Source organism: Grammomys surdaster, unplaced genomic scaffold (assembly GCF_004785775.1).
Source record: "Grammomys surdaster isolate TR1022 unplaced genomic scaffold, NIH_TR_1.0 126703, whole genome shotgun sequence".
Classification (NCBI taxonomy): Eukaryota; Metazoa; Chordata; class Mammalia; order Rodentia; family Muridae; genus Grammomys; species Grammomys surdaster.
Window position 1 is genome coordinate 7353 of NW_021621490.1, and position 22620 is coordinate 29972.

General features: G+C 45.3%; 1 protein-coding gene across 1 annotated transcript; it reads left to right on the forward strand.

Moving 5' to 3' along the window:
- Positions 1-211: 211 nt before the first annotated feature.
- On the forward strand, positions 212-822 carry LOC114615482 (sperm motility kinase X-like). The gene is given in 2 exon segments (XM_028761188.1): positions 212-628; positions 631-822. Coding segments are annotated over 2 exon segments (609 nt in total).
- Positions 823-22620: the final 21798 nt, after the last annotated feature.

Below are 22620 nucleotides of genomic sequence, written 5' to 3' on the forward strand. Positions count from 1 at the left end.
GAAGGGAAGTATGATGTCGAGGGAGTTGGAGGCCAGTTGCCACGAAGGGAACACCCTGGCCCAGGATTACTACATCTTGGGCACCTTAGATAGAGGGTCTTTTGCAGAAGTCAAAGTGGCTCTCCACCTTATGACCCAGACAATGGTCACCATCAAGGTATTGAAAAGGGGCACAAGGATGGATTTCTTAGTTGTTTCTGAGATTGCATTAATGAAAACTCTTCATCATAGTAACATAGTAGAGTTGCTTCAGATTATTGACAGCAACCACAAAACCTACCTTGTAATGGAATATGCAGCCCGTGGATCCCTGCAGAAACACATCAACAAGTGTGGGCATCTACAGGAGGAAGAGGCACATACCATATTCACAGAACTGTCTTTGGCCGTCAACTATATCCATGATCGGAATATTGTCCACCAAGACATCAAAGCCAAGAATGTCCTATTGGATTGGGAGGGGCATGTGAAACTAACTGACTTTGGGTTAGGCAAAAAACTGGCCTCAGGGGAAGTGCTTCAGGGGTTCTGTGGTACAGCACAATATTGTGCTCCTGAAGTATTCCAACATGATCCCTACGAGGGCCTTCCAATAGATATTTGGAGCATCGGGGTGCTCTTGTACTTTTTAGTTGTCAGCCAACTTCCATTTAAAGAGACAGTGCACTCCAAGATGAAGTACCTGATCCTATCCCAGAACTACTGGATCCCATATCGCCTCTCCCCAGACCTTCAAGACCTATTGAAGAGATTAATGACAGTAGACCCCACATCAAGACCATCCATCAAAGAAATATTAGCACACCCATGGCTGCACCATGATCAAGACACATTGACATCTTCAACGGAAATCCCTCAAGAACCAGACCCTAACATTGCTTTTGAAATGTTTTTACTGGGGCATAAAATTAAAGACCTAAGATATGCATTGAAAGATCGGGAGTATAGTCGTGACATGGCAACCTACCTTATCATCAAAAGAAAGTGTACCTGGTGGCCCCAGTTTTGTCACGATGGAGGGCAGGGTGGTACACTGGACCCTAGAAAAGCTCCCAAGCTTCCTTGTTCTTTAAGGAGGGGAACCAGTGCAGCACCCCTTCCTACCTACACTTTTCCCAGTCACTCTGACCTGCCTGAAGATAGGAGGAAAGGCTGTAAGAGGAGGCACAGTGTGCCTCTCATGCTTTCTTCCCTTAAGAGTAGCGACCTGGAAAACCCTTCACCACTGCAGGGGCTTATGCCTCATGTGGGAAAGGGGACATTCAGAGAACAGGAAGGCAGAATAAATTCTACAACTTCACTCTCAAGAAAAAGAAAAGCAACAATGACAACAACAATAACATCATCTTCAGGAACCACAGACTCACTGTTCAAGCTCTCCCAAACCTCAACCTATGAAAACACACAAGATGGGACAAATGAGAACTCTGAGTCTACAGACGAATGTAGCAGCAAGTCCTCCTCGGAGTCCACAACCAGCAGCCCCTTTCCCAGTAAGAAAACCCAAGAAGAGAATACAGGTACTGAATCTTTCAAAGATACTAGCTCATCCTCCTGGGGGTCTACAACCAGCAGCCCCTTCCCCAGTAGGAAAATCCAGGAAGAAACTACAGACACCAAATCCTTCCCAAGCTCCAGCACATCCTCCTGGGAGTCTACAACCTGGACCCCCTTCCCCAGTAAGAAAATACAGGAAGAATATACAGGGATGAAATCCTTTCAAGACACCAAATCACTCTTCAGGGAAATAGACCATCATGGGCCTCATCAAAGGCATGGCCAGGCTGTGCCCAGAGTCTCACGGAGAAGGTGGGGATGGAAGAGCCTGAAGAAGAGGGTATGCAAAGCTTTAAGAAGCTTGTGTTGCTGCTGACTCCCAGAGACCAATAACAGAACCGTGGCTGTCAATGAAGACTGCTTCAGAGACACAGGCTGAAACAAGTAGGTAGGGTGTGATGGGAAAGGATACACTCTCTAGTTTCTTCTTAATATATTACAGCACTCACATTGAGGGGGTTGGTGACATTGTGTCTATCATGCCAGAAAGAAAATCCCATCCTGCCCTCCCTCCTCTGAGGAGCCCTACAATGCTTGAGCTACATGGAGACAGCAGAGGACAGTGACCCAGCAGCGCTGGGCAAGGCTGCTGGAGAAGGCTGGTGAAGGGATCAATGGAGCACTCGGGAGGATTCAGCCTAAGGGCCCATGTCTGCACAGGGCCAGCACAGCCAAGCATAAGTCCTGCCGATTTCTAGTAACAGTTCTTGTGTCTGTTTCAAGTGCTGTCAGAGTCCCTGTGGTCCCCGGAGGGTGACACCAGAATGTGGAGAGGAGCCAGATGAGGATGCAGACAGGAGCATGGACGAGAGAGCCAGGTAGGAGTTTCAGGTGCTGTGTGCCAGTGGGAAGACTGGTCCATACTGCAGGCTAAAACTAGAGGCAAAATGCTTTTCCCTGAAATCTGAAGTAAGATTCTTGGAATAAGGTCTGAGCGGTGTTCCTTCTGCCTATTCCCTATAGGGAGTTCCACACAGGGCATCAGTCCCAGTACAGCTGTGGCCCTGTGCATTAATCTTCACAGCACCCAGAAGCCCCTGGAAGAAGCATCCATGGAGTACTGGTGATGACCAAAAGAACTGAGAAGAACCATCAGACTGCAGAGAACCTTCATGCACAGTGAGGATGTCAGCTTAGCTGCCTGGCTGCAGGTGTGCTTGTGAGCTGAGGAGACAATGGTACTGGAGGTAGAGGAAGAGACTCAGAGAACATGACCTGTTCCATGGGTCCAAGAGATAGGTGTCTCCAGGATAGAGGCAGCAACAGAACTGAGAAGCAGTGAGGGTCCATCTGGAGTCCAGAAGTGAATCCAGAGTGGGTAGAGAGAGCTCAGCCCCACAGTTCTGCTGCAGGCCTCCGTAGCATCCTGACTACTGCACAGTCACAACGCGAGATCCTGAAGCCCTCACAAAGCTCCCAGCTCTAGTCTCTGATTGTACATGTTACAGTCACACTTGAGTCATTTGATGGGTATTCCTTAAATTTGGTTGGACACACAACACACACACACACACACACACACACACTATTGATAGTAATGAGGTTTTCTTGAAGTGGAGAGAATCCACATTCAAAACAAGGTAATTTCATAGTTTCACTGACTGCCTTCTGGAAACATTCCTCCAAATCAGTGTTCTCTCGTCTCCACTCCCTTCTGACAAAGTAAATCCCTATTCCCCTGCTTTCTAGGAGTCATGGGAAGCCAGGATGGGCCTCGTTCCACACTTTGGCCCAGGGTACCCAGCCATGTACAAAGTGATGCTTACCTGTGGACTGTCATTTGAGAAGATCCAAGGTGAGGTCTGAAGTTCTTGCCACTTGAATCCAGAGAAAGTGCTGGTAAGAAGTATTGCAGTGAGGGGCAGGGAAATGTTGATAAGAAAACAGATGAGATCCCCTGATAGGACAGTATGGGGTTTCCTCTGGGTGACCCATGGTGACTTGCTCCATTTCCACCAAGTAGAAAGACCCAGAGGCCCTCAAATGTGTTAAAGAGGAACTGGATTCCTCTATCCCCCGACCCAACTCTATTGTAAATAATTTGGTGTACATTGATGTTTTTTCCATAGAGCTGGCTGTTGGCATGCTCATGTCTTTGCTAACTCTGCCACCACTGCTCCTGCTGCTGCTGCTGCTGCTCCTCCTCCTCCTGCTGCTGCTGCTGCTGCTCCTGCTGCTATTGCTTCCTGATGTCCATTGCAGGCTGGGAAGGGTCAGGTGCTTCTGGGGCCAATCAGTGAGCATTCCAAAGCCTGATGCTCTGGAAACTACAGAAAACACAAGTAATATTACTCAACAGAGAACAAGGCTTGCAGCCACTCTCACCTGCAGGGACTTTGGAATTGCCAACTTTTCAGCACAGAAAACCTGGGTGGAAGAGAGGCACACCAGTGATGCTTCCTGGCTCAGGCCATAAAAAAGTTATAGTTATTTATGAGGTCATGCACAATTGAACTTTTTTTAATTCTTACCAAGTCCTCCTTTGTTCAGGTATTCTTAATAAAAGAGGCTCTTACATTTTTCCCCCGTCAGTAAAATCTGTCCACCCTCTACAGTTGCCTGACTTCTCTTCCTAAAAAAATAAATTGGGTCATGTCATTCCCTCTTCTTAAAGCATTCACATCCCTTAGCACTGATGGCTTCTGTGAACCAACCACACTAGAATCGACTGGAGAGCTCATTAGGCTGTCGTCTGCTGCAGCATCCATCCCCTTGGAGAGAAGTCATAGGGGTCTCCAATTGTAATGAGGTCCCTAGGTGATTTTTGTAATCACTAAAGGTAGAGAACCACTGTCCAGCAGGAGAGAGCCCAAGCTTCTTGGGCAGAAGTGAAAGGTTCCTGCCCCTCTGGGGATGATTGCCTCAGTGTCCTCTACTCTGTATTATGTGCCCCCAAACCAGTCACACTGGATTCCTCACCCCATCTCAATACTTCAGCCCCTCCCATGCTTCAAGGCCTTCTCTATAGACTGTTCCTCTGTGTGATGGTTTGTATATGCTAGGCCCAGGGAGTGGTACTAGAAGAAGGTGTGGCCCTGTTCAAGTGGGTGTGGCCTTTTTGGAGTAAGAGTAGCCTTGTTGGAGTAGGTTTGTCACTATAGGCATGGGCTTAAGACTCTCACCCTAGCTCACTGGAAGTCAGTATTCTGCTAGCAGCCTTCAGATGAAGATGTAGAACTCTCATCTCCTCCTGTACTGTGCCTGCTTAGATGCTGCCATGCTCCCATCTTGATGATAATGGACTGAACCTCTGAACCTGTAAGCCAGCCCCAATTGTCCTCTATAAGACTTGCCTTGGTCATGGCGTCTGTTCACAGCAGTAAAACCCTAACTAAGACACCCTGTCACCTCCTGTCCCTATGATACTGTTTAATCTCCCTTCCTCTGTGCACCATGTTCCATCACACAGTCTAGCTCACTTGTCCATTCTTCACAGCCTTTCCTCACTCATGCTGGCTTCACTGAGTATGTATATACATATATATACATACATACATACACACACACACACACACACATATACATGAGTAGCCTGCACTGTCACCTGAGGATATGGTGATGTCTGGGCCCATACTGCCCCTGGGGGCCATGTCTGGGTCCATGGTCCTGCTGCAGCAGGGGTCTGTGTTGATATCCTTGACTTATGTAATCACTGAAGACCATGTAGACATCTGTGCTATGTGCTGCAGCCTGAAGCAATATCAATGTCTGTAGGCTGTGCTGCTGCCAGGGACCATATTGTTGTGGGTGGCCTACGCTGACATCTGAGGCCACATTGATATCCATGGTCCTGAGGCAGCCTCTGGGAGCCCTGACAGGGTCAGTGGTCCTGCTACAGTAGGGGACCATGATTGTGACCAGCAATGTCACCAAACACCAAGTGGAGCCCACGATCTGTGCTCCCACTGACTGTGAAGAGCAAGGAGGCTACTTTTCCCATGGTGTTGATGACTGCTGATGCACAGTAGAGGAGGACAGACGTGGGAGGTTTCTGTAACAACCCTACCCCCACCTCAATCCCCTCCTCCAAAAAAGTAACAGCCTAGACAGAACTCTTACAAAGGGTAATGAGAGCCTAGAGAGATGGCTCAATGGTTAAGAACACTGGCAGCTCTTCCAAAGGTCCTGAGTTCAATTCCCAACCTCATGGTGGCTCACAACCATCTGTAATGGGATGTTACATTCTCTTCTGGCATGCAGATGGAGCACTCGTATACACAAAATAGACAAATCTTTTTTAAGGATAATGGAGATGCCAAAGACTAGCCCTCTACAATCAATAACTTCTGGCAGAGGGGTGGGAGCAGAAGGACTCAGTTCTATCTCAAGGAGCAGACCACAGAGAATTTGACCACGCTGTATGAGTAGATAAATAACACAAAGTAGACTTTCTTTTCAATTGTTTTTATCTTTTACTTCTTTGGTGGGGGGGGTCACAAGGTGGGGACAGACATGAAAGTACTAGAAAGGATTGTGATTGGGGTGCATGATGTGAAACTCCCAGAAAATCAATAAAAAAGTTATGTGGGAAAAATACAACTATCTAGCGCAAATGCAAATATATATGATTGACTAACTTTTTTATATAAATTAACTAACTTAATTTTACCAACTCACTGAAGTCAGTTCCATTCAAAAGCTCAGGTTCTGGGGGTAGAGAGATGCCTAAGTAGTCAAGAGTACTTGTTGTTCTTAAAAAGGACCCAGGTGGGGCTGGAGAGATGGCTCAGTGGTTAAGAGCACTGACTGCTCTTCCAGAGGTCCTGAGTTCAATTCTCAATCAACCACATGGTGACTCACAACCACCTGTAATAGGATCTGATCCCTCTTCTGGTTTCTCTGAAGACAACCACAGTGTACTCATATAGATAAAAATAAATAATAATATTAAAAAAAGGACCCAGGTTCAATTCCTAGCCCCCACATGGTGACTCACAATGACGTTGCAGGGGATCTGGCGCCCTCCTCCAGCCTCTGCAGGGATTGCAAGCACTTGATTATAAGCAGGGGATATACACATCCGTGTAAAAGGAAAACAAATCTTTAAAAGAATTTATTTCTTAAAGCTCATGTTCTATGAAAAGCAAACTAAGGTTCTTTCATGAACAGGGGAAAAAAGAAACACCCTTAGCATGCAAGCCAGGCCTGGCTCTGGAGTTCATGGAATCTAACCTCATGGTGAATTTTCATACCACAAAGCTCTTTTAGCTGCCCACACTCCTAGCGTTATCATTTGATAGAATGCTAAACTGCCATTGTGGTGACTATTTTACATTTTTCACTTCACCAAGCTGTCGTGCAGTGCTCGCGCCTAGGGATCTCGGGCTGACGGAACCGCCGCAGGATACCGGGGTCGGCGGCGGCTGGCGTCAGCTCCAAGCCGGTCCAGCGGGGGTGGGCAAGCTGACTCCGGGGTCAGGGGTGTGGAAGAAGCCAGCCAAGCCGGCCCAGGGCCTTCAGCAGCCGCCGGGGCGGGGCTCGCTCTACAGCAGCCTCTGGTCGCCCGAAAACCGGAGCGGGACCTCCGTCCCAGTCCCCAAAAGCGAGAAAGTGTTGTCAGCTCATTTAGTTCTCTCCTTCAGGGGGTAGCTCGTGAGAGCCTACGGAAGAAAGGTGTTTCAGCCCCTTCAGTTCAGCTCGCTCTTCCCGCTGAGGAGAGAGGAGAGTGTTGTCCTTTGAAATGCGCGACTGGCAAGGGATCGCAAAAGCACTCCGACAGCAGGAGACCTTGCACCACACAGCAGTAGTAGTTTAATTTGAGCTCTGGAATTATATATATACAGTTTCGGGGAAAGAACAGGTAGCCCCTATTGGTTTGGCCTGAGGGTTTGGGGATGCCTTTTTTGCATGGAGATGCTATCCTACGTGATAAGGGTCACGGGTCTCTTTGTGGGAAGCAGAAGCTAAGAGGGCCATTGGCGTGGGAAATCTGAAGCAACCTTCCGTCCTGTGACCCTTTTCAGGCCGAGGTTTCCGGGGCTTCGAAGATTTCTACCAAGCTTTCTGGCTTTCTCATAGCCCACTGCCCCACAATTCCTCCCTTTTCTTTTACAAAGGAGAGGTGTCATCAGAGTAAGTGTCCCCTATGTTGGAACCAGTTTGATATTGAACTAAGACTCGATTGGTGGTCACCTTTGCAATGTTACTCATTTGTTGCTTTAAAAATTGAATGAGGCAAGGTGCCAGGAGAAGTAGAGCTCCAATGGCTAGTACGGTGCCAAGGAGGGGAAGAATCCAAGCCATCAAGGGGTTAGAGTACCAAGGGATGGGGGTGTTGGGAGTATAGCGTGCCCGGAGGTTCCCCCAGAGTTCTTTGAGCATTTGTACATCTTATTCTACCAGCCCAGATTCATTGACATAGAAGCATCATTCCTCCCCCAGTAAAACACAAGTCCCCCCATGTTCAGCAGTCATCAAGTCCAGGGCCCTCCGGTTTTGGAGAGTCACTCCTGCCAAAGAGGTTATCTGGCGTTGAAGGGACTCAAGGCTGTCTGTAGTAGAGGCCATTGCTTGGTCAAGCTTGTCCTGAAAGTCGCCAGCCAGATGCTGTGTTTGGACAAGGGCTGCGCCAGCAGTTCCAGTAGCACCAATTGAAACAGCAAGGCCTAGTCCAATGAGCAGAGGGATGAAGATTTCTCTCTTCTTTCGGCTTCCTTCCATCTGCAAGGCGAGTTCTTCTGGTTCATAGAGATAAACCTGGGGGACAACAATCACAGGGGTGCAGGAGCCCTGAAAATGAGGGTTGATACAGGCACCTGTAGTGCCTTTGCACCAGAGGAGGGCAGGAGGGCTAACACATACTGATTTGGTGGTGGCGATGTCACGGGCACATGTGAGATGGGGTTTTGAGGAGGACCCTACAAGGCAAAGAGGTGGGGGTAGGTCAAAGAAAGGAACATCCTGTGCTCTCCTCGCAGGCAGGGGTCCGTGGAGATCATAAAGGGAAAAGTTAACGGGAACTGCTGTTAATAATGGCTGGGAGAGAGAGGCACAGAAAAAGCATTGGGAGGAATTGGGGTGGGTTGTTAAGGGAAGGAGGTCTGCTGTATATTGAATGTACTGTAGCCAGGAGAGGGTAGCTTGTAGTTCCTCCTGAGACTGGTTTTCCTGTTGGATAATATTAGCATGGGTAAAGGCAGGTTTGGGGGCAGGGACAAGTTCATGGGAGACATGTAGGTCAGCCACTGGGTATCTGGCATAGCCATTGGGGTAAATTTTACCCATGACTCCTGTTCGCCAACATTCGTTCCAGGGATCACTGATGGAAAGCTGAAAGTGAGTTTTAAGGTTGGTGAGCATGGTGCCACCATGGCTGGTGGACTCCATCCTGCAGCTCCAATATCTGCAACCTCCATATGTGGAGACCTCCTGGAGACATTCACCTGTGTTTCGGTAAGGGAAGCAGAGAAAAGGGCTGGGAGTAGTGGAGATGGATTCAGGGTGTAGGGGGATCTCAATTCTGGTTTGACATCCTTCAAGTGGGCAGTCTTGGGTTCCTATAACCTTGTTGTGTCCGTTGTAGGTTTCCCTGGCATAGAATCTCCAATGGTAGGTGTTGGGAAGGCTAGGGAGCGGCTGGGCAGTAGCAGAGTTAGCGTGAAGGATGACGAAAACTGCCAAAAGAATGGAGGAGAGGGGGGCTTGTGGAGGGCACATGGCCTGGGCAGTTATCATTAGGTCACGAATGTCCTCCCAGGAGATCCTGTTGCTCCTCTGGGCATGGTGTTTCCTCTGCCTTCTCCTCCTCTTCCTTGGATTTTGGTCCGTCAGTGAGAGGTGGGCCATCTTCTTGGTTGACAGGGTGGTGTCGGACATTTCTGGCAGGGACCCAGATAGGCTTGGTTTGGTCCTGTGGGAAGACACAAGCAAAACCCCTCCCAGTTGTAAGGAGGGGGTCTGGTCCCTTCCAAATTCCATCCAAAGGGTCTCGCCACCACACCAGGATGGGGGAGCTAGCTTTGGTGTGTGCCAATGGAGGGAAATAGGGGGGTATCTGGAGGTTTTGTAGATGTTGAATATGTTTAGGGTAGCCAGGGCCATCATCAATTGTACATTAGGGGGATAGTTGGTGGTTTGTTGTCTCAGGAGTTGGGCTTTCAGGGTCTGGTGTGTTCTTTCTATTATTCCTTGGCCCTGAGGGTTGTAGGGGATTCCTGTATGATGGGCTATTTCCCAGCGTGCGCAGAAGGCTTTAAATGAAAGAAGGGCCATTATCAGTCTTTATCTGTTGAGGAATGCCCATGATGGCAAAAGTAGAGAGCATATGATAAATTAACCTTCTTGAGTTTTCACCCATCTGGGCTGTAGCCCATATAAAATGTGAGTAAGTATCTATGGTGACAAAAACATATTTTTGGGTGCCGAATTGGGGAACATGGGTAACATCAATTTGACATAAGGCATTAGATTTGAGGCCTCGGGGATTAGTGCCCATGGTTTGTAAAGCTGGGGTGGTAAGAAGAGAAGCACATGAGGCGCATGTTTTTATTATTCTTTGGAGCTGAGCAAGGGGGATGTGGGGGAAGCGAGCATGAAGCCCCTTTAGATTTGTATGTGTGCGTGAATGAAATTGGTCTGCCTGCTCAGTGGAGGCTATGAATGTTCCCGTTTAGGCAATTTGGTCAGTGAATGCATTTCCCTCAGATATAGGACCCAGCAGGGGACTGTGAGATCGGATATGCTGGATATAGATGAGGGAGGCTCTCTCCTGTAGGAGGGCGGAGACCTGTATGAGTAGGGGGGAAAGTGGGTTGTCATCTAGTTTGACAAATGATCTCGACAACCAGGGAAGCAAATTGACAGCGTATACACTGTGTGAAAAGAGGTTAAGGGGGCCTTTGACTTCCTTTAGAGCTAGGTAAATGCCATATAGTTCTTTATATTGGGGGGAGTGGTGTGGGAGCTCTTTGAATCGGAGGATAGGGGGCTCATCCTCAGGGAAGTAGTATATTACTGCTGCAGCTGCCCTCTTTCCCCCATCAGTAAATATTGAGGGGGCTCCTGCTATGGGCTCTCTGGAGAATAGTTTGGGGGGTAGCCATCGTAACAGAGGGAAAGCAGAGGCCCATTTTTCGTCAGGATAATGATTGTCAATTTGTCCTGGGAACCCTATTAAGCTGATAGCGAAGTGGGAATGATTTTTAATTAGCCACTGAACATCGGAGAGGGAGAAGGGAGTGACAAGAACGTCAGGTTCTTTTCCTAGGGTCTGTAAGGCTCTATCTCTGCCATTTTTAATCATATTGGCGAGTGCATCCACTTCATTTAAGACTCTGGGTGCACCACCCATTGGGGTATGGAGCCATTCCAGCACCCCCTGTGGCTGGTAAAGAGCTCCCACAAGGGTGGGGGAGGAGTTAAAGATAAGGAGATGTACAGGTATTCTTGGGTTATATCTAGCAAGAACCATATCTTTTAGGGCTGAATTGACAGATTTTAGGGCTTGGATAGCTTCTGGGGACAGTATCCTTGGGGAGGAGGGACTTTTATCTCCTTTCAGGAGGTTAAAGAGGGGTTGAAGGGTGCTTGTGGGGAGTTGGAGCCAGGGTCGAAGCCAGTTAAGGTTGCGCAAAAAGCTCTGGAGGGAGGCAAGAGTTAATTTTGGGGGGAAGGAAAGGGTGGGTTTGAGAGGGCATATTGAAGTAAGGGAGATCTCTGTCCCTAAAAATGCGATAGGAGGTATAAGTTGGATTTTGTGAGGGACTATTTTAAATCCCAGAGCAGATAAGGAAGGTATTAGCTGGTCTTTAAGTTGGGAGGGGGAGGTAGACTCATCTCCCCATAGAAGAATGTCATCCATGTAATGATAGGCATTGAGTCCTTTGTCCAAATAGGGTTTTAATGCAGTGGCTACAGCCTCCTGGCAAATCGTAGGACTGTTAGCCATTCCCTGGGGAAGAACGGCCCATTCATATTGTGAGGCTGGGCCAGAGTTATTAATGGGGAGCACTGAAAATGCAAAGCGTTCACAGTCCTGGGGGTGGAGAGGGATGGAAAAGGAACAGTCTTTTATGTCTATTGCTAACAGGGAAACATTGGCAGGGATGGCTGAGATGTGGGGTAGCCCCCTTTGCGGGGAGCCCCAGATTCGCATGGTTTTATTAATTGCCCTCAAATCTTGTAATAGTCTCCACCCCCTGAGCTTTTTTTAATAGCAAACACAGGGGTGTTCCATGGACTGCGGGAGGGGCGGATGTGTTGTAGGGACAGCTGCTCCTCCACAAGTTCCTTGAGAGCTTTAAGTTTCTCCCTTGATAGAGGCCACTGTGGGACCCAGATGGCTTCGTCAGAGAGCCAATCAAGGTAGGGAGTATCAAATCTGACAGTGGCCTCTAGAATTGGAGGTGATTTGGAGGGGGATTATTTGGATCTCCTTGGGTACTATTTTCTTCACAAGTAATATCTTCTATCTTAATGTGGTCTCTTTCTGGTTGGGTGGCAAAAACCATATCTAGGGCTTGTAAGATATCTCTCCCCAAGAGATTGGTGGTTACTTGAGCCACCAGGGGGCGTATGAGGCCTGTAGCCCCATCTGGGTCTTCCTACCTATAGGTCTGTTTGGTGATACACGCATGAGAGGTGCCCCTTATGCCTAGGAGCTGGGGCCCAGGGATCAATTGCCAGTCTTTTGGGACTTCTTGCTGCCTTAAGATTGTCCGATCTGCCCCAGTATCAATAAGACACTTGAATGGTTTATTATTTATTTTAATGGTCAACTTTGGGTGGGATCCTTGTGAGATACTGGACACCCATAAGGTTTCTACAGGAGTAGTTGTCCCTCTTACTGTTGGGGCTGAGGGTTGCCCCGTTTGAAGTTTAAAGGCTCTAGTGGCTTGCCATCCTTATCATATCGGGCAGTACAGTTTCTCCTCCAGTTGAAACCTTTTCTACATCGGGGACAGATGGCCTTAGGGGGATTGGAGTCTGTTATAGGAGGGGAGTTTAGTGGGCATTCGTCCCTCCAATGTCCTACTTCTCCGCATTTGAAGCAGATTCCTTCTGTCCTTACTGCTGCTACAAATGCCTGAGCTACGGATGCAACCTGGTGTGATGAGGGTCCTATTTCTCGAGTCGCCACAATCCACCTATCAGGATGCTCTTCTTGGAGACCCTGGCAAGCTAGCCTAGACTCTGAGGTCATGCCTTCCCAAACAATGTTTTTAAGGAGAAGGTCCCTAGCTGTGGGGTTGGAGATTTTTCTTTCTAAGCTCGTTTTAGTTCTGAGAATAAAATCAGACAGGGATTCTCCAGGCTTCTGATGGAGGGAGAGCAGGGAGTAGGCGGGGTCTTGTGACCCTGAGGGCGGAGTTAGCCTGTTCCAGGCCTGAATGGCACAGAGGCGGACCTGCTCGTAGTACCCCGCTGGCTGGGTTGCCTGCTGTGCCCCAGTAGAGAAATCTTCCTGACCAAAGAGTTCTTTAAAACTCCATGGGATGTCATCATCCCTCTCCTGGTTTTGCCTGGCTTGTTGAAGGCATTCATCACGAAAGTAGGCTTCCCATTCTAGGAACATTGGGCCAGGAAGGGCGGAACAGCAAATATCTCTCCAATCTTGGGGGGTATTTAAGTTGGCAATATGGCTCTGCAGGAGAGATTTTGTCCAGGGTGCATGAATACCATCTTCCTTTACTGCCTGCCTAAGTTCTTTTAGGTCTGAGGCCTAGAGTGGGTACCAGTTAAGTGGTTTAGCCCGGGTAGGGTTGATATTAACTGGGAATGCTTGAGTAGTTTGAGCTATGAGTTCTGTATCAGACTCCTGAGTAGCATGGGAGGCAGGGTTAGTTTTCCTATGAGAGTCCCTGAAATTACAAAGCTGTTGAGTAATGGATGGCGGGGTATAGGGGACTATGGAATTTTGCAGGGTTTTATCTGCAGGTTCTGAAGGTCTCTCACTCTTGCGGCTTGCAGAAGGGGGAGGGGATTTATCTCTCTTTGGTTGGGGAGGGGGGGAGGCAGGTGAGAGCTCCTTTGGTATTTTAGTAGAGCCTTGCCTTTGGAGGGGGAGGGGGGAGTAGGAGGGGCAGATGGTCCATTTGGCCTTTCTTCTAAGGCATAAGGGGGAAGGGGTGGGTAGATGGATTTTATCTCTCTTATCAATTGGGTAAGGGCTGCGAGGTCTGAGGTAGGGTGACTTGGGGGACCCTGATCTTTGGTCTCTTTTGACTGAGGGGTGTCAAAAGTTGTATTGTTTTCCATCTGTCCTGTTTTAGAGGGCCCTATACATTGTCAAATCGCAGCTAAGATTGGCAGAAAACCATGAGGAAGCTTTTTTCCTTCTTGGGTGTTTCTGTTTTTGATAAGGGAGGCTACTCTACTCCATGAATCTGTGCTGTAGATATTGTCCTCAGCCATGCATGGGGTTATCTGAAGGACTTCCTCCCAAAACAGAGAGGCTTGAATCCCCTTGGGATTCTAGTAGGACACATATTTGCCTGACCTGGGGTGGTTTTTTATGCGATGTGGAATTGCCCATGATAGAAAAGAGGAGAAACGCTTTGTCCAAAGGGAACGTTCCTTCGGCTTGCTAGCCTCGGGGGATTCCACAAGGGTGCAAAACGTTAAGCCTGTCCACAGATTTGAGATTCTGGCGACCGCTCTAATAGCCCTTAAGTGGTCGCTGCGTTACCAGATTTTTTCTTTTTGTCATGAAGAGATTCTAGATAGAAGGTCTTCGCCAACACCCATTATGAGCTGTCGGGATTTAAGTAGAGGTCGGAGGAGCCTTCAGGCTACACCAGGGAGTAGCCCTGGCCAGGAGGCTTCAGTTGCTCCTTCGGCTTATTTAAATCCAAGTGATGGCTTTGACCAAAAATACAGAAGGAAGTGATAGATTATTCGTCTCCAGGCTTGGGGGCTTACCTTCTGACAGTGTTAGTTCTTGCAGCGCTTTTCTAGCTCACGATCAGGGAGGTAGAGCCGAACAGAGACGGCACCCTAGCGCAGCTGGCGGAGGCTTTGGCGTAGAGAGGCCGGCGGCCTTGTGTTGGGTGGTTCGGTTCTTGCAGTCGCAAGCCCCACTTTGGGAGCCAGATGTCGGGCAGTGCTTGCGCCTAGGGATCTCGGGCTGACGGACCCACCACAACCAGGGTCGGCGGCAGATGGCGTCAGCTCCAAGCCGGGCCAGCGGGGGTGGGTGAGCGGCCTCCGGGGTCGGGGGCGTGGAAGGAGCCAGCCAAGCTGGCCCAGGGCCTTCAGCAGCCGCCGGGGCGGGGCTCGCTCCACAGCGGCCTCTGGTTGCCCGAAAACCGGAGCGGGGCCTCCTTCCCAGCCCCCAAAAGTGAGAAAGTGTTATCAGCTCTTTTAATTATCTCCTTCAGGGAGTCGCTCATGAGAGCCCACGGAAGAAAAGTGTCTCAGCTCTTTTAGTTCAGCTCGCTCTTCCCACTGAGGGGAGAGGAGAGTGTTGTCCTTTGACTGGCAACTGGCGAGGGATCGCAAAAACACTCCAACAGCAGGAGACCTTGCACCACACAGCAGTAGTCGTTTAATTTGAGCTCTGGAATTATATATATATACAGTTGCGGGGAAAGAACAGTTAGCCCCTATTGGTTTGGCTTGCGTGTTTGAGGATGCCTTATTTGCATGGAGGTGCTATCCTACGTGATAAGGGTCACGGGTCTCTTTGTGGTAAGCGGAAGCTAAGAGGGCCATTGGCATGGGAAATTTGAAGCAACCTCCCGTCCTGTGACCCTTTCCAGGCCGAGGTTTCCAGGGCTTCGAAGATTTCTACCAAGCTTTCTGGCTTTCTCATAGCCCACTGCCCCACAATATATTTTATATATATGATATGTACTATAATATATTACATTTCATATATATATATATATATATATATATATATATATATATATATATTATTGTCTCCTTGGGTGTGCGCTGATCAGGACTTGAGTTGGGGGTCCTCTTTGTGGGTCCTTACAACAGAAAATGGGAGAATTCAAAGGATCATCCTCGGACCGTCGGCAGGTAAATTTTCTTACATTTCATGAATCAGTGCAGTCTTTTCGATAGCCCTTGACAGACTCACGTACATTCGTTAGAGTTTGTTCTCTCGAGAGACAGTTTTCTAGACCACAGAACTTCCTAACGAGTCAGTTACATGGACGTATATCAAGCACAAGGATAAAGAGGCAATATTTCGGAGCAAGGTCGAGTTAACATGGAATACGATATTTGGATCTAGGATGAGTTAACACCGAAGATGAAATTTGGATCTAGGAGTAATTAACAGGGAATATGAAATTTGGATCTAGGACTAGATAACCTGGAATTGGCCATTTTCATCTAGGACTAGTTAACACAGAATATGAAATTTTGATTGAGGATTAGTTAATGTGGAATAAGGAATTATGATATTGGACTAGTTAACATAGAATATGATATTTGAATCTAGGTCTAGTTTATATGGAATTTGATATTTTGATCTAGGATGAGTTAACATGGTATAACAAATTTTGATCTAGGACTAGTTAAGATGGAAGATGAAATTTTGATCTAGGACTAGTCATCATGGAACACGATTTTGGGATCTAGGACTAGTTAACTTGGAATATGAAATTTGGATGTAGGAGTAGTGAACATGGAATATGACATTTTGATCTAGGACTAGTCAACATGGAGTTGGTAATTTTGATATAGGAATAGTTAACGTTGAACATGAAATTTGGATCTAGGACTAGTTAACATTGAATATGAAATTTGGATCTAGGACCAGTTTACATGGAATATGAAATTTGGATCCAGGACTAGTTTACATGGAATATGAAATTTGGATTCAGGACTAGTAAACATTGGATATGAAATTTTTTTCTAGGACTAGTTAACACAGAATATATTGATCAAGGACATGGTAATATGAAATATGAAATATAGATCTAGGACCAGTTGACATAGGATTGGAAAGTTTGATCAAGGACTAGTTAACATGGAATATGTAGCTTGGAACTAAGAGAAGTTAAAATGGAATATAAAATTTTGATCTATGATTAGTTAACATGGAATGGGAAATTTTGATCTAGGACTAGTTAATGTAGAAGATGAAATTGAGATCTAGGACTAGTTAACATGGAATTGTCAATTTTGATCTAGGATTAGTTAACATGGAATATGAATATTTGATCTAGGACTAGTTATGTTGGAATTGGTAAATTTGATGTAGGATTTGTCAGTTTTAAAGACAAAATTGCGATCTAGGACTAGTTAACATGGAATATGAAAATTTCGTCTAGGACTAGTTAACGTAAAATATGAAATATGGATCTAGGTCTAGTTAACATGGAATATAAAATTCTGATCTAGGATTAGTTAACATGAAATGGGAAATTTTGATCTAGGACGAGTTACTTTGGAATATGAAAATTTGATCTAGGACTAGTTAACATGGAATGTGAAGTGTTGATCTAGGTTTAGTTAACATGGAACAGGACATTTTGATCTGGACTAGTTAACATGGAATATGAAAATTTCATCTAGGACTAGTTTATGTAAAATATGAACTTTTGATCTAGGATTAGTTTACGTGGAATATGAAATTTTGATCTAGGATTAGTTACCATGGAATATGAAATTTTGATCTAGGACTAGTTTTAACATGGGATATGAAATTTGGATCTAGGACTAGTTAACATGGAATATGAAATTTGGATAGAGGACAAGTTAACAAGGAATATGAAATTTTGATCTAGGACTAGTTAACATGGGATATGAAATTTGGATCTAGGACTACTTAACATTGAATATGAAATTTGGATCTATGACCAGTTAACATGGGATATGAAATTTGGATCAAGGACAAGTTAACAAGGAATATGAAATTTTGATCGAGGACTAGTTTACATGGTATGTGATATTCTTCCTTCTCCTTTTTTTCATAGCTTTAAGTGGAAAGTCCATCTCATTCTGTATTGGAACGGCTACTCCAGCTTGTTTCATGGCACTCTTTGCTTGAACCATTGTTTCCCAGCCTTTCACTCTGAGGCCGCCTCTTTCTTTGTCACTGAGGTGGGTTTCCCATAGGCAGCAAAACGCTGGGTCCTGTTTACTTATCCAGTCTTTAGTCTATGACGTTTTATTGGGGAATGGAGTCCGTTGATGTTAAGAGATGTTAAGGAAAGGTGATTCTCGCTTACTGTTATTTTTGTTATTAGAGGTGGAATTATCTTTGTGTGGCTATCTTCTTTTGCATTTGTTGGAAGAAGATTACTTTTTTTGCTCCTTCTAGGGTATAATTTCCCTCCTTGTATTGGAGTTTTCCCTCTATCACCCTTTGAAGTTTGCTGAGTTTGTGGAAAGATATTGTATAGATTTGGATTTGTCTTGGAATATCTTGGTTTCTCCATCTACGTTAATCGAGAGTTTTGCTGGGTGTAGGTTCTGTGTGACATCTGTCCAGGATCTTCTGGCTTTTATAGTATCTGGTGAGATGTCTGCTGTAATTCTGATAGGTCTGCCTTTATATGTTTCTTGGCCTTTCTCCCTTACTGCTTTTAATATTCTTTCTTTGTTTTGTGCATTTTGTGTCTTGATTATTATGTGATGCGGGTATTTATTTTCTGGTCTAGTCTATTTGGTGTTCTGTAGGCTTCTTGTATGTTTATGGGCATCTCGTTCTTTAGGTTTGGGAAGTTTTCTTCTATAATTTTGTGGAAGATATTTACTGGCCCTTTAAGTCGGGAATCTTCACTCTCATCTATACCTATTATCCTTAGGTTTGGTCTTCTCATTGTGTCCTGAATTTCCTGGATGTTTTGGGTTAGGAACTTTTTGCACTTTGTGTTTTCTTTGACAGTTATGTTAACATCTTCTATGGCATCTTCTGCACATGAGATTCTGTCTTCTATCTCTTCTATTCTGTTGGTGATGCTTCCATTTATGACCCATGATTTCTTTCCTAGCTTTTCTATTTCCACAGTCGTTTCCCTTTGTGATTTCTTTATTTTTTCTACTTTGATTTTTATGTCCTAGATGGTTTTGTTCAATTCCTTCACCTGTTTGGTTGTATTCTCTTGTTATTCTTTAAGGGATTTTCTGTTTCCTCTTTAAGGGATTCTACCCATTTACCTGTGTTCTCCTCAATTTCTTTGATAGTATTATTTATGTCCTTCTTAAAGTCCTCTATCATCATCATTAGAAGTGATTTTAAATCTGAATCTTGCTTTCATGGTGAGATGGGGAATTCAGAACTTTCTATTGTGGGAAAACAAGATTCTGATGATGCCAAGTACCCTGGGCTGCTGATACTTATATTCTTTTGCTTGCCTTTCACCATCTGAATCTCCTTAGTGCTATCTGCACTGTCTCTTACTGGAGCCTGTTTTTCCTGTTATCTTAGTTGTGTCAGAACTGTTTGGGGTGGCTGTTGCTGCTGGGCTTAGAGCTGAAGCCCAAGATCTGCTCAGTGCTGGGGCACAGAGCAGAAGGAACAAGTGCCCCTGACCAGGAGTGAATTCCTGGGTCCCAGTGGGTCCTAGTTACTCCCTGTTTGGTGTGGGTGTTCCTGTCTCCTTACCTAAGATACTGCTGGGGTTAGAGCTCCTGGGAGCCCCACCTCCTCTGAGTTTCATGGGATTGGACACAGAGCTGAAATCCAAGATCTGCTCAGTGATCAATTTTTTAACAAAAATTTTAGTCACAATATATGCCTACTTTAGTCTTCCTTGATACAAAGTAACTTGACTACATGATCAGTCCACAGTCTTTTCCCTCCTTTCATCTAGCTTGGTCCATTGCAAACACCAGATACTCAAAACAACAGTTGTTTAATGAAATATATTTTAAGAGCTTAGATGGCTTAAAAAGACGAAACATTTGCTGTCAAAGAATTAGAACAAGGGTGAAGATCTCAACAATGCACTCAATCATGTGATAGTAGTCATCAGCAATCACAGCCTAGCTAAAGAAAGAGCGATGTATGGAATATCCATAATCTTCATGTCATATATCTTGGAATGTATAGTTGAGAAAAAAAGAGACCTAATCACAATGAAGGGGGCATGCATAGGTCTATGAGTTATACAGCTTCAATAATGGAAATATTGCTTAATGCTAAAGGTATGGGCGTGAAGAATTGTATGTTCTTGTGCCTTTGTGAAGATATAATCAAAGAGCACAACTCTCAAAACCAATAAAGTGTATAATGAATTTTATCAGCTGACATTGAGAGCTGTCTGCATACTGTACATATCTGTGAGTAGTTAGTTTAAGGTTTGAGAACTTAAGTAATCTGGGTTTGTGCACATTATTATTCCTAACGAACTGAAAACAGTATTTTTTTCTTTCTTACTTGTCTAAGAAATATTTTTTTTCTGCTCCACTCCCCATGATGTTCCTTTGTGCCATCAGAAAGCATAGGCGAATTGAACAGAACAGCTTTAATTGAGTGGTCCCTACAGCAATAAGGAACAGAATAGATACTCCACACCAAAATAGTCTTTGAGTTATCCTCTTAATAATATGAATACTCAGTTATTAAATACATAATTATGATATATTGTGAAGGTTTTTTCTTGTTCAACAGCAGATATGGAGCAGTGTGTAAGATGTCCAGGTGATGAGTATGCCAAATTACAGCAAACCCACTGCCTGTAAAGAGCTGTGTCATTTCTGGCTTATGAAGATCCATTGGGCATGGCTCTAGGCTGCATGGCTCTGTGCTTCTCTGTCCTCACAGTTGTAATAATAGTCACTTTTATAAAGCACAATGACACCCCCATTGTGAAGGCCAATAACTGGATTCTCAGCTACATCCTGCTCATCCCTCTCAGCTTCTGTTTTCTGTGCTCATTGCTCTTCATTGGACACCCCAACCAGGCCATTTGCCTCCTGCAACAGATCACATTTGGAATATTTTTCACTGTAGCTATTTCTACAGTGTTGGCCAAAACTATAACTGTGATCATAACTTTCAAGCTCACTACTTCAGGAAGAAGGATGAGAGGGATGTTGGCATCAGCAGCATCTAACTTGGTCATTCCCATTTGTACCCTAATCCAACTTGCTCTCTGTGGAACCTGGCTGGTAACATCTCCTCCCTTTATTGACAGAGATATACAATCTGAACATGGGAAGACCATCATTATTTGCAACAAAGGCTCTGTCATTGCCTTCCATATTTTCCTGGGATACTTGGGCTCCTTGGCTCTAGGGAGCTTCACTGTGGCTTTCTTGGCTAGGAACCTTCCTGACAGATTCAATGAATCCAAGTTCCTAACCTTCAGTATGGTAGTTTTCTGCAGTGTCTGGACCACCTTCCTCCCTGCCTACCATAGCACCAGGGGGAAGGGTATGATAGTTGTGGAGGTCTTCTCCATCTTGGCTTCTAGTGCAGGGCTGCTAGGTTGTATCTTTTTCCTGAAGTGTTATGTTATTTCAGTTACACCAGATTCAAATTTTCTGCAGAAGTAAAGAAATATTTCTTTATTGAAACTCTTATAGTTTTAAAATCTTAGATGGTACTCAACATACGTTTTTGCTTTGTCTTAAGAAAAGTACTACTGCCCCCAGTTGAGGGATGGAGCCACTCATCCTTATCAATATTTAAAATCAGAATTGTTCCTGTCTAAAGAAAATGCAGGGACAAAGAGTAGAGCATAGACTGAAGGAAAGGCCATCCAGAGACTGCCTCACCTGGGAATCCAACCTATATACACCCACCAAACCCAGTCACTATTGCTAATGCCAAGAAGTACTTGCTGACAGGAGCCTGATATCGATGTCTCCTGTGAAGCTCTGCCAGAGCCTAACAAGTACAGATGTGAATGCTCACAACCAACCATTGTACTGGGCATAGGGACCCCAATGGAAGACTTATGGGAAGGATTAAATGAGCTGAAGAGGTTTACATCCCCATAGGAAGAGCAAAAATATCAAACAACCAGACTTCCCAGTGTTCCAGGGACTAAACCAGCCACCAAAGAATACACATGGAGAGGCCAATGGCTCCAGCTGCATGTCAAGCACAGGATGGCCTTATCTGGCATCAATGGGAGTAGAGGCCCTTGGTCCTGTGAAGGCTTGGTGATCCAATATACTGGAATGCTAGGGCAGTGAGGCAAGAGTGGGTGGGTGGTTAGGGGAGCATCCTCATAGAAGTTGGGGAGGGGGTGTATCATAGGGTGTTTTTGGAGGGGAAGCCGGAAAGGGGGATAAAATTTGAAATGTAAGTAAATAAAATAACCAATAAAAATTTAAAAAAGAAAAGTACTACTAAATCATACATAATTTTAGATAATATACACAGTTAGAATTTACAATGCTGAACATCATAGCACTGCCTAATGTAATGACAATTTCTAAGTTTTATTGGAAAATGGTTTCATTCATTTGTACCCAAAGCTAAACTTTGAGAATTGGCAATCTCAGTTGAAGAATAGCTAACATCACTTTCACCTTAGGTATGTTTGTAAGGCATGCTCCTAATTAATTACTAATATGTGACCCTACTGCTTGTGGATAGCATCCCCTCTATTCAAGTTTTTTCTCAACTTAAAGAAGATTCAAGACAACTATGACAGAAGCCAGTAATCAGCATTATTCTGTGATCTCTAATTGAATTCCTACATCTAAGTTCATCCCTTGGCTTCATTCAATTTACTGTGACTAAGTTACATAACTAAATAACACTTTTCCCTACATTTTCCTTTTTCTCTAATAAAGGAAAACATTTCATTAGGGCTAGGTTATGGTTTCTGAGATTTAGTTCATTATCTTCATTGTGGGAAGCAAGGCAGGTAGACAGACATGGTACTGGAGAAGGAGCTGAGCATTCTGCATCTTGATCTAAAGACTGCAGAAGGAGACTGTATGCTCCAATGGGCATAGCTTGAGGATATATGACCTCAAAGCCCTCCTCCAAAGTGACATCCTCCAACAAGCCCACACCACCTAATATTGCCAATCACTATAGGCCAAACATTCAAGCACATGAGTCTATGGGGGAGTCATACCTAGTCAAACATCCAAGGGTGCCACTCAGAGAATAATCAGGAGAAGAAAGAGGCCAACCCATTATGGGTGTTTCCTCAACATATTCCCCTTATGCCTGAGACTGGTCTAAGTGCTTTTAAA